The following is a 12,537-nucleotide window of genomic DNA, read 5'->3' as shown; positions in this document are numbered from 1 at the left end:
CAGGGTGCTCTTCTCTGTCCTTATCATTCTCCACCCCAACCATCACAGTGAAATGTCCTAACCTCACAAACCAGTGATTACATTTACATCAGAAACTGGCCTCAGTTCCAACACATGGTGCATTCCTGCAAGTTTGGATTTCTACAGGAAGAAATAATATAGACTTTAATGAACATCCTGGATGAGAAACACCCATCTTCCTAAATCCTTTGGAAAAACAAAATCTCTGGCTTCTTCCCTCCCTCAGAATGAGAGTTTTCAAAATCTTGTGGTATTTCCCCAAATACCACAATTTCGAATTGTGACATCTGGTTCTCAGCTCTCCCAGGCTGGATTTTTTTTTTAAGAGGCGATGAGGAATTCTGACATTCTGAGTTGCCACCCTGTGTTGGTATGGGAGAATCACTGCCCACCCTTCCTTGGCATTAGTGCACACTAGATGTTTCCAGCATTTTCCCTTAAACGAGGAATCTTCTTCCTCATCATCTTCTTCTTCTTCTTCTTTTTTTTTTTTTTATTGCTATGGTGCCATTTTCTTCAAAGGCCTTGTTTCTTCCAGAAGGTATTTTAGACATGGCAGGACACCCAGCTCCCCGCTTCCCTTAACTCTTTCACAAGTATCACAGGGCATCTGGACATCAGTGAGAGTCTCAAAGGACGAAAGTCCCAAAGGACAAAAGGCAGTCAGTTTCAAGAGAGGCATCAGATTGTTTGGACTTTCCTGGCAGTTCCACTTTCTCCACCCAATGGGGCCCAGGATTTGAGAACCAGGCCCTGTAACCATGATGCGCTGGGAATGGTTCTCTATTTCTGAGCCATGGATACGACGGGGGAGTCAGCCAACAGGATGGGAAAGTTGGATGATGCCCACAGTCTGGGGGAGAGAAAACAGCTTAGGGAAAATAGGAAGTGCTACTTGCTCCAGTAAGACCAGAAGCTTCTTGCTCAGAGCCGACCTCCCCAGAGCAGCTAGACCATGGGCAGTGGCTTGGAGCACCAAGGGCAATGGAGGATTGGCCTATGTTCCCAGCTCTGGCCAAATGACCTTTGGCCAATCACTTTCCTTTCTGAGCACTGGCTTTCTTATTACTAAAATAGGGACAATAGTGTCTAAACACCATGGAGTGGATGCTGTGGGTATAAAGGAAGTCATACATAGACAGAACTGAGCATGATACCTGGCATAAGAGAAGCACTCAATGAAAAATAGCCATTAATGTTATTAGACCTTTCATTGTGGACCAACATACCAATGCTTTACAGGAAAAGTACACAGAATATTTATTTTATGTCAATGGACACAGGTAAGTGCTGATGGTGCATGTACTGATGAAGGGGCATCATTGTTACACTGTAAGGAAGGGGGCAGGAAGCAAGAAAAGGGTCAGAGATGGAAGGAATGCCACACAGGCAGTTATAGTCAAGTTCAAACAGAGTTCCCGGGCCTGGCCAACTGTTCATGAAATTCCAAAATATCCACTGCAAGCAACAACTACACAAAGGATAAACTGGGATCATTTTGGAGGTGAGCAGGGAAATGCAACCAAGAATTGGGGGAAAGGACTGGAAAATAGCACCTTCTGAAAAGATAACTGGCAAAATCCAATCAAATTAGCCACCAATGATCCTGCCCTTTTTCTTTTCGTATGTTCTGCACTGTGGCATCTAGTGTGTAGTTCATGGAGTGACTCAAAGTGTAAGGGAGGGTTAATCACAGATCAATCACAGACAACAGACTAACCATGAGGCCAGAAATAAATGAAACTATCACATTTTAAAGCAATTTTATGGTGACTATTATCAGCAGAAATAGCCAACACAAAAAGAAACCAGAATTGACTTAAAAAGTTAAGTTGCCAGGAAAATCTGTCTTAGTAGAAATAATAGTTCCATAAGAAAATTCATAATGACAACTTGCATGACACAAAAAAAACCTGATTAATAAAAAACCCTTAGTTTTGAATTTTATGCAGAAATTACCCCAATCAAAATAATTTTAGTAAAATAAAAACAAGAATGGGAAAAACTGGAAATAGTGTAGCTTTACAATAGAGAAAATTGATTAAGGTCTTAAGATGGCTTAGAGTATTCTCAGAAAGTGTTTTCTTCAACAAGAATCCATCAGTGTTGTTAAAATTCCAATTGAAATGTTTCCACTCGGGGCGCCTGGGTGGCTTAGTCAGTTAAGCGTCCGACTTTCACTTAGGTCACGATCCCGCGGTTCGTGGGTTCGAGCCCCGCGTCGGCCTCTGTGCTGACTGCCAGCTCAGAGCCTGGAGCCTGTTTCAGAATCTGTCACTCCCTCTCTCTCTGACCCTCCCCTGCTCACGCTGTCTCTCTCTCTCCTAGAAATAAATAAAAAAATTAAAAAAAAAAAAGAAATGTTTCCACTCTTAGGGGCGCCTGGGTGGCTCAGTCGGTTGAGCGTCCGACTTCGGCTCAGGTCATGATCTCATGGTTTGTGGATTTGAGCCCCTGCATCGGGCTCTGTGCTGACAGCTCAGAGCCTGGAGCCTGTTTCAGATTCCGTGTCTCCCTGTCTCTCTGCCCCTCCACACTTGTGCTCTGTCTCTCTCTGTCTCAAAAATAAATACCCCCCACCCAAAATTTAAAATGTTTCTACTCTTAAACACAGCACTAAGATGTCTCTGGGGAAAAAACCTCGAGCAAGTCAAATTGGCGGGTGAAAACATCCTGTTCTCATGGAACTCTTCCCGGCAACTGCGCTATGTAGGACGCTGCGGAACCGTGGCTGGTTGGCCCGTGTTTCGCCAGGATCAGGAAGCAGCCGGGCTTCCTAAACATCTCTTCTAGACGATGTCCAGTACACGGGACTAATTTAGGAAATAAGGAAAGATAAACTTTTGTCTTAGAAATGGTGATTGGTTTTGTGTACTTCAAGAAAAGAGGTTGATGAGAGAATCTGACGAAAAGAGTCGGGGGTAGAGGATGAAAGAGAAGAAGAGAAAGAGGAAGAGGAGGGGAAGTAGGGGGAGGAGAAGGGGGAGAAAGAGAAATGGGGAAAGGAGGAGGGAGAGGAGGAAGGGGAAGTTAGAAGGGGAGGAGGAGGAAGAGGGGAGGAGGGGGAGAATGAGAAAGAGGAGGAAGGTGAGAAGGAGGGGGAGGAGGAGGGGAAGGAAGAAGGGAAGAAAGCGAGAGAAAAGAGGGAGGAGGGGGAGGGAGAGGAGGAGGAGGGAATGAGGAGAGGGAGGAGGGGGAGGAGGAGGAGGGCAGAGGAGGGGGAGGAGGAGGAGGGCAGAGGAGGGGGAGGAGGGAAGGAGGAGAGGGACAGGGAGGAAGAAAGGGAGGAGGTAGAGAGGAAAAGAGAGAGGGAAGGAGAGAGAAGGAGACAGAGAAGGGAGACGCACGGTGTCTAGCACAGAGGTGTTCTAGCTACCCAGTAAAAGCTGCAGAGTGGAGGCAATTAATTCTTCAGATTCTGCCATTGCCACAGCATAGGTGAGGCTTTTAAAGACCACCCTACTTCCTTTGCTATAATTCCGCCCTCACCAAGCAACCATTTGATCATTGATCAATTTATCATCTTTTTCTTTTATGGATCCTGCTAGAACTCTGTGGTGTCAGGGTTACCGTGACACAGGGAGAGAGTTTCCTAAAAAACTAGACTGGCTTTTGGAGTCCAGTAAGCTGAGTTCACATTTCAGCTCCTCCTGGGCTCTCTCTCTTGGCATCCTCAGGACCAGTGGGGTGGAAGTGACCCCAGGCATAATGAAAAGCAGAGAGGGAGACCCACCACTTTCCCCCATTTTGATCCCTGTAAAGGTCTATCCCTACTTGAAATGAAATTCTTTGATTCTGTAATTTATAATGCAGTATCTCATAATTTTTTTTCCTTTTTAAAGATTTTTTTTTTTTAGTTTAGAGAGAGGGAAAGAAAGAGAGAGAGTACGAGCGGGAGAGAGGAGCAGCAGGAAAGTGAGAGAGAATCCCAAGCAGGCTCCACACTAAGTGTGGATGCAGGGCTTGATTCCATGGCCCTGGACCTGAGCTGAAATCGAGAGTCAGATACTCAATTGACTGAGCCACCCAGGTGCCCCTCTCACCATTTTTTTTCCCCCTAACTCCACATAAATTGCTTAGTATCTTATCATCCTCAAGTGAACCGAAAAAGCCAAGTCTCCAAAGAGTCACATTTCCAAGCAGGACTCCAGGGACCCCGGAAAGATCTCCCTGCACCCCTGTTGCCTACGGTGTATTTTTAGCTGCAGTGTAACTCATCAGGAAAGATGTTTCAAAAAAAGAAGTATAAGGCATTCCGGGAGACTTGTAACAGACTCAGACACACAGCCTCCTCCTCCTCTCCACCCACACCCCTGCAGAAATCTCTACCTACTCCCCTGCAGAAATCTGAAGGCAGAGGAGCTGCCCCCATCCTCCACTCACAGCTTCCATCAATTACTCACAGGCTGGTTTCGAACGGCTATCTGGTCTTCTATAAGGAGACGTCAACTACAGATAATTAGGATTAATAACTAATAATAAGATGCTTCCAAATCTAATTTTCATTTTTTCTTCTTTCATTAGATAGCACAAAATAAATGCGATAAGATTTCACGGAAACAGAATCTTATTCTCCACACCCAAGTAATAGAGAGGAAGGAGGACTCCTTATAAAGAATCAGCCTAACTATGCTATTTATTCCTACCACATTTTGGGTCAAGAATTCTTTTATGAGAACCTACGTATGTGGAGGGTAAGGAGAGAACTGGGTGGAAGAAGAGAAGGATTTTTCTAAAAAAAACAAAAACAAACACTCAACCCCAAAAAAACATTTTCTAAGCTGATCCTGAGAAGAACCTTATAGGATATGCATCATTATTCCCATTTTACAACTAGCCTAACGTCACACAACTAGAGGTGAGTTGGCCCTCCTTCCTCTTCTGCTCTCATCGTCTTCCTCTCCCCTTCCTCTCTTCCTCTTTTTCTGACAGCTTTATTGTGCTGTACCCCACAAACCTAACCGCTAGCCTTTGGAAGTATGTAATGTCATGACCTTTAATAAATGGGCTGGATTGTACAACCAGCACCACAGCCCAAGTTTAGGCCATTTCCAGCAAGATTTCTCAAGTCCCAGTGTGGCGACCTTCACTCCTCCCCCAACCCCAGGCAATCACTCATCTGCTTTCTGTCTCTAAAGATTTGCCCTTTCTGGACACTTCATACACATGGAACTACACAATGGGTAGCCTTCTGATCTGACTTCTTTCACTTAGAGTGGCTTTTGTTTTTTTATGTTTTTTTACTTTGAGAGAGACAGAGCATGTGAGTAGGAGGAGGGGCAGAGAGAGAGTCAGAGAGAATCCTAACCAGGCTCCTCACTGTCAGTGCAGAGCCCAATGCAGGGCTCGATCCCATGAACCATGAGATCATGGACCTGAGCCAAAATCAAGAGTCAGATGCTCAACTGACTGAGCCATTCAGGCGCCCCTCGCTTAGTGTGTTTTTAAGGTTTATCTGTGTTGTAGCATGCATCAACACTGGGCTCGTTTTTATTGCTTCATAGTATTCTACTGTGTGGACATACCACACGTTATTCATCGGTTTGCCCACTGATGGACATTTGTGCTGTTTCCAGTTTGAGGGTTTTAGGTACAATGCACACCAGAGACATATGTTGTCACTCCTCTTGGATATAAACCTACAAATAGAGTTGTATGATAATATGGGTTGTATGATAATCTATGCCTAACTTCTTGAGGAATCTTAAGGAAATGTTTTCCAAAGTGGCTGCACCATTTTACATCCCCACCAGTAATGCATGAGGGTTCCAATTTCTCCGTATCTTCACCATCATGTCTTTTGGATGAGAGCCTTTCCAGTGGGTGTGAAGTGGTATCTCACTGTGGTTTTGATTTGCATTTCCGTTTTAACTAGTGATATTGATAATCTTGTCATGTATTCTTTGGCCATTCATACATCTTCTTTGGAAAAATGTTCAAATCCTTTACTCATTTTTATTTGGGTTGTTTGTCTTATTATTGAGTTGTAAGAGATCTTAATATATTCTGGATACAAGTACAGGATATATGATTTGCAAATATTTTCTCCCAGTCTCTGGCTTGTCTTTCTGCTTTCTTAATGATACCTTATAAAATTTTTTTAATATTTATTTTTTGAGAGAGAGAGACAGAGCATGGGCAAGGGAGGGGCAGAGAGAGAGGGAGACACAGAACCTGAAGCAGGCTCCAGGCTCTGAGCTGGCAGCATAGAGCCTAACACAGGGTTCAAACTTGTGAACCATGAGATCATAACCTGAGCAGAAGGCGACACTTAACTGACTGAGACACCCAGGTCCTCCTAATGGTAACTTTTTAAAATGTTTATTTATTTATTTTGAGATAAAGAGAGAGAGATCAAGCAGGGGAGGGGAAGAGAGAGAGGGAGAGAGAATCCCAAGCAGGATCTTCACAGTCAGCACAGAGCCCAACGTGGGGCTGGATCCCATAAACCATGAGATCATGACCTGAGCCAAAATCAAGAGCCAGGCACTCAACCAAATGAGCCACTCAGGTGCCCCTTGAAGGTATCTTTTGAAGTACAAAAACTTCTAATTTGATGAACTCCAATTTGTTATCTTTTACTTTCTTTACAGATCATGCTTTTGGTGTTTATGTAAGAAGCGTTTGCCTAACCTAATGTCGTGAAAATTTTCTCTGTTTCTTTCAAAAGTTTAGAGACTTAGCTCTTAAATTTAGGTCTATGATCCATTTTGAATTAAACTGTGCATGGTATGAAGTAAGGATTACCTGTTATGGGTTTCTTCAGCTTTTCTATTTCTTTTTGAGTCATTCTTTTGGTAATTGTGGGTTTCTAAGACTTTGTCCATTCATCTAAGTTGTTTAATTTTATGGCATAAATTTAAAATCTTTTTAATATCTGTAGGGTCAATGGTAAGACTTCTGCTTTCATTCCTGATTTTAGTAATCTGTATCTTCTCTTTGTCTTTTTTTGGAAGGGGTGGGGGGTAGTATAGTTAAGAGTGTATCAATTTTGTTAGTCTTCTCAAAAAACTAACTTTCAGTCTCATTGATTTACCCTGTTGTTTTCTATATTCTATTTCTTTGATTTCCACTGTCATCTTTAATACTGCCTTACTATAGATTGCTTTGAGTTTAGTTTGCATTTTTTCTAGTTTCTTAAGGTGAAAGTTTCAGTTGCTGATTTTTTCCATACTTTACTCCAGAGCACACTGGCCCCTCAGACAGAGATGCTGCTGGTTTTCAGAGCTTGCCCTGTCCAAGTAGAACTTCATCACCTTTAGAATTCAGGTGGGGATTGGAGCAGCTCTAGGTTAGAATATCATAGACACCCACTCTCCTTACCAAAGTCAAGTAGTTTTGCATGAATAATGGCTCCTCAATACAGTTGAATTCTAGAGCCATGAAATGATTGTGACTATTTTTTCCAATTTTTTTTTTGCTTCTTGGGGGAAGGGATGTGCAGAGCCAACTCATGTCTGCCATGCTCGCCTGTCTCTAAAGCCCCTCTGCTCTCCCTCACGGGTAAAGGTTTCATCCTTTACCTCATCTAGTTCTCTCACAGATTCTGTGTCTCTGACAGCATGGGGCAGAGTTGGCTTTAAAAATGCTCTTGTTGAAATACTGCTCTTAGGTTATAAAAAAAAAAAAAAAGCACTTCAGTGAATCACTCAACCTCCTCAATATTAACAGGGAAGAACGGAAACTCTGTGCTTCTTAGAATCTGCACTTGTAGTAGGGGCTTCCAAGGGCACGCTTTATCACCCCTGGTTCCTAATCTTGTTGATTTTGCAGATGCTCCTTGCACTAACCAAGAGGAGAGATAGGAAATAGGATCACAGCAGGAAAATGCTTCAAGGCCAGCGTGAAGAGCCGGGCTCTTTGCACACTGCTTGAGTCGAGGATTTTCAAGCTGCGTGTTAATGTGACATGGGTACAGCCTATGCAGTTTCCATAGGCCCAGTTCTGCTCCTGAAGGAAACTGGGCCTGTCTCTCCCCTGTGACGTGATGCCCTGGAAAGAATAAGGGCTGAGACCCAGGAGACTTGGGTTCAAGGCTCTGGCTCCACCACTTTCTCCCATTTAGCCTCTTTGAGGCTCTGTTTCCTTATTTGCAAGATGGAGGTAATAATAAAGTCTGCCTCCCAAACTTGCTTGGATATGATCAAATTCAGCAATAGCCATGGGTAGCTTTTATAAATGATTCACATGCTATAAATTTAAGGCTTTAAATTATGAATTAATTTATAATTAATGTCTTGAAATCCCAAGATGGGGTGACTAAGAGAGAGACGGTCTCACCACTGCTGACCCTTCTTTCTGGCTTCCCTATGTCAGGACACAAGAAGGCTGTGGCCCAGCAGACCACCACCAAACATCCCCACCATTAACACTGAAATCATGCACTGGCCCCCTCCTGGACAACGGGGACATAGGCAGATGCTCCGATGACGCAGTCATGCTTTGGTACTTGGGGATGGCTGGCCACAGCAGGCACTGCCTCTCAAAATCCACACTTGTATTTCTTTACACTGCAAAGCAGGGGGTCTTTTGGCTGAGGGACCCTGGGAAGGGAAGGAAGCTCACGGTGCAGGGGGGAGCAGCAGGAGGGAAAAGCCAGGTGGGTTTTCATGTTAAAAAACCACGAAGCGATCATCCTATGTTCACACGGAGCGATCACAGCCCCTCTGCTACTTGCTTCAGATTATCACCGCACCAGCACCGAGCCACAGGTGCACGAATGCAAACTTTTAAGAGCAAGAAGCAACTCTCTTTTTTTAGCCAAAAATACAGCTTTAAAAGTTTGTTCTGGGAGGGATTAAGGTTTGTTTCAATATATGTTTCAAAGTACGTTGCTGTAAACTTTCTATCCTAGGATTTCAATAGCTAAGGACAACCAAAGCTGTTCATGTCAATATATATCACAAATACATATCTTGGCCATGCCTTCATAAAGGAAGTTCTGAGTCCTAGGCTGGGTAACCTAGACCATGGGGTCAGATGTAATCTCTCCAGGCTTCTGTTACAGAAACTAGCATGAAGTGTGATGATTATAAACGGAGCAGAGGGCAGCCACTTAAAACTACGGGTCTTTCATAATAGAGACTCCTTCTCAGAGGAGCTTGGGTTTCGAAGAAGCATCGGCAAACAGAAGTTGGTGGCGGCCCTCACTTGATGGCATTGCCAGCCCGCCTCCAGCACGCCAGCCGCTGGGCCTTACCTCCAACCACTTTATCCCACCTCTACTCAGGTCATCCTGCTGCGGCCGGAACGAAGGCTTCTGGGACTCCTCCCCGGCCACGCGTCACTGTCCAGCACCCTGCCCGTCCCCTCCTGCACGGGAACCTGGGCCTGTCCTCCCACACTGTGGCCGAGCCCAGGTGGGAAGGGACCCGAGGCTAAGGGCAGACCTTCAGGGTTACCTATTTGCCTTTCCAGGTCGGCGGCTTCATCGGGCGTGGCTCGCGGAAGGACTCCCGGGTCACTGAAGCTGGTGCGAAGCAGGGTCCCCATCACAAAGAAGAACAGAATGCCACCAACCACGGGGATGGCGGGGGTGATTTTCACTGCTAGATACGGGCAGCTGCCAACAGGTTGGGAAGGCAGGAGGGGAGGGGAAAAAGAAAGGAAATATAATGTCAGTAATCAACAGTGAGCAGTCTATATTTTCCAAGAAGCCAAAAGCTTCTTTGGAGAGGCAAAATTGATTTCCATTAAAATTTCATCTATGTTAAGCATTTGCATTTGGGGAGGTCTGCAATTTTCTCTTGTGGACAGCTTAACCCTCCCCTTCGAGCCACAGAAACCCAGGCCCTCTGCTCCCACAGTGCTGCTCGGGAAAGACACTGGCAGATGAGAGAAAATCATACCACTTGCATAATCAATGTGAAATGTACAGAGCTTGTACCCTGTGTGCTGTCAATACAGCTCAGGAATCTGTGCGATCTTCCCAGCCTTCCCTGCAACTGCACAAGAAAGGAAGACGCTGCCTTAGGACCGTCTTCCCCAGACCCAGGCTTTCCTTCCTGAGTTGAACACCTTCATCGCACCAAAGCTGAGAAGCGCGAATGCACCCTTAAGAGGCAAGAAACCATTTTTCAATATTTTGGAGCTAATCTATCCAAAAGACGCTAATGAGCTATGGAAATGAACTTGCAAGCCAGTTTCTGAAGAGGATTAAAGGCACTTACGCAGCTGGAATATAATAAACTCCTGCTTTTAGAAGCCATTTGAGCTACCAATTGAAGAACATGGCCCAACTCAATTCTACAAAACCTCTTCACTGCCTTTCAATGCTAGGACTGAAATGCAGTGAGGATGGTGAGGAGTCAGGGAGAATCAAGTCTATGCCAGCTGGGCTCTGGGGATCCAGGCACCAGGGCAGCTTTAAGCACTGCCCTCCTGGCCCACTATCACTGTCCCTTGACCCCATGGAGGCAGCGAGTGGCAGAGTGGGAACTAGCTTAATGCCGGGAGCTGAGTGAGGGTAAGATCTGCAATGACCATGGTAGGGTGTTGTCACCACGTTCAGTAACATCATGGGCATCATCAAAGAACACAACAGAGAATCATGGAATCATAGTATCTGGGATGGAAAGCAACTCCTAGGTGGTCCACCCATCAGGGGGATACTCTTGCAAATATTCAAGCTGAAATAGAGGGAGCTGGAGAGCAAAGCTTTGTTCAAGACAAGGAGGTGGACGGGGGGCTCTATCCTGGGACTGTTTGGGACCAGTGAGGTCTCTGGTGGGATGGCAAAGGCATCCCAGCAAGAGTCCAGGCCTCAAGGACCCCGGGGCACGATCCCCTTTGCTGAGGTCAGCATCAGGCATGTTAGGCCGTCTGGTCTTGAAGACACATGGTGAATGAGACAGAGACCTGAAGACTAGGTCATAGTAAAGCTGGCTTTCCAACAACTTTAAGAAGGTGGATGAGTGACCCCCAACATGACTGGGAGGCGTGGCCTGCAGGCAGGCAGACTGTGGCCTCCAAAAGAAACACCTGACTTAGAGACACAACAATATATGACATTTCTAACATTTCTTTCATCCTTCCCATACCAAGTGCCTTGCAGAAACAGAACGAAACAACCATCACCAGTCTCTGGCATCACATTTCACTTGCTGGATTGTCAGTTGTGACTTCTCTTCATAGGCTCACGGGAAACCATAAAAAATTGTTCAATGTCATTCCTGCATCAGTGTGACCTGCCCAAACTTCCAGATGCTTAAGAGCCTTTTTGAACAACCTCAGAGATTCTTGTAGGACAGTGAATTCAGCAAAGAGAGCCAGAAGATACAAAGAATGTGGATAAAAGGAACACAAGACTCTAACCTAAAGATAAGCACTTCATGAAAGCATTCAGTTATATTATGGAAAGGACTTTTTTTTTAATGCTTTTTTTAAAAAAAAATTTTTAAACGTTTACTCATTTTTGAGAGACAGAGCATGAGCATGGAAAGGGCAGAGAGACACACAGGATCTGAAGCAGGCCCCATCCAGGCTCTGAGCTGTCAGCATAGAGCCCGATGCGGGGCTTGAACCCACCGACCGCGAGATCATGACCTGAGCCAAAGTCGGACACTTAACCGACTGAGCCACCCAGGCGCCCCGGGAAAGGACTTTTTAAATTCAACTGATTTTGCTCTACATTTTAAAAAATCATTGCTTTCCTCGAGCGTTTTCTGGCAAATACTAACATAATTAATACCCTTTAATGGGCTTCCAGTTTTCTAAAAAAATGTGAAAAGTTTCAAGTTGATTAACAAACATTTAAGAGACTGGGGATACCATAATCTGGTAAATAGAACTTACTATATACTCCTGGATTCGTAAAGGGAACATTTTCTTGCAATCGGAATCAGACAATTAGACAATTTTAAAAGATGGCCCCACTCAATCAAAAACACATTTACTACCGAATCAAATTTGGAATCCAAATGTTCGTATGGGGCTGAATCCCAGCTCTACGATATGGTGGGGTGTGGTGGGCTTCGGGGATAGGTGCCCCCCAGGGTGTGCCTATTGCATTGTTTAGACTAAGTCCGTGTTTGATGATGACATGGAACTTCTATGAAAGGCTGGTAATAAAGATCGATTACTGCAAGTCTATTGATTAAATCTCTGGCTGTGATATTATACTGGAGTTAAAAGCAAGGAACTCAAACTCTAGAGGGTCATTAAAAGGTATCTGTGTCATAAAGTATGACATTATCTTGGTTATACTTATTGTCTTATAAAAAACAACCTTACCATTGTATTAAGCCTTGAAAATGTGCTGATGTAGCACAATCAGAAACAAACACAGTCCATATCAAAGGCATAAAACTGGCCCTGGTACTAATAGATTCAATTTATTTACATTTGCCCTACAATATTTATTTTTTTCTTTTCAAATTTTTATTTCAATTCTAGTTAGTTAACATATATAATCATATTGGTTTCAGGAGTAGAATTTAGTGATTCATCACTTACATATAACAACCGATGCTCATCATAACAAGTGCCCTCCTTAATGCCCATCTTCCACTGAGTCCA

At 44.3% G+C, this 12,537-nt stretch overlaps 1 protein-coding gene across 1 annotated transcript in view; it reads right to left on the bottom strand.

Annotated features, from left to right (window-relative positions):
* ZDHHC14 (zinc finger DHHC-type palmitoyltransferase 14) overlaps nucleotides 1–12,537 on the bottom strand; it is a 223,008-nt gene that overhangs the window by 109,672 nt on the left and 100,799 nt on the right. Inside the window, exon 3 of the mRNA XM_039252072.1 lies at nucleotides 9,423–9,583. Coding sequence (XP_039108003.1) covers nucleotides 9,423–9,583 — 161 coding nt within the window. The remainder of the gene's footprint in view (nucleotides 1–9,422; nucleotides 9,584–12,537) is intronic.

This window comes from Hyaena hyaena, unplaced genomic scaffold (assembly GCF_003009895.1).
Source record: "Hyaena hyaena isolate Hyena2069 unplaced genomic scaffold, ASM300989v1 scaffold_405, whole genome shotgun sequence".
Lineage (NCBI taxonomy): Eukaryota > Metazoa > Chordata > Mammalia > Carnivora > Hyaenidae > Hyaena > Hyaena hyaena.
The sequence above is the reverse complement of the archived record's forward strand: the minus strand, read 5'-3'. Positions and strand labels throughout refer to the sequence as shown.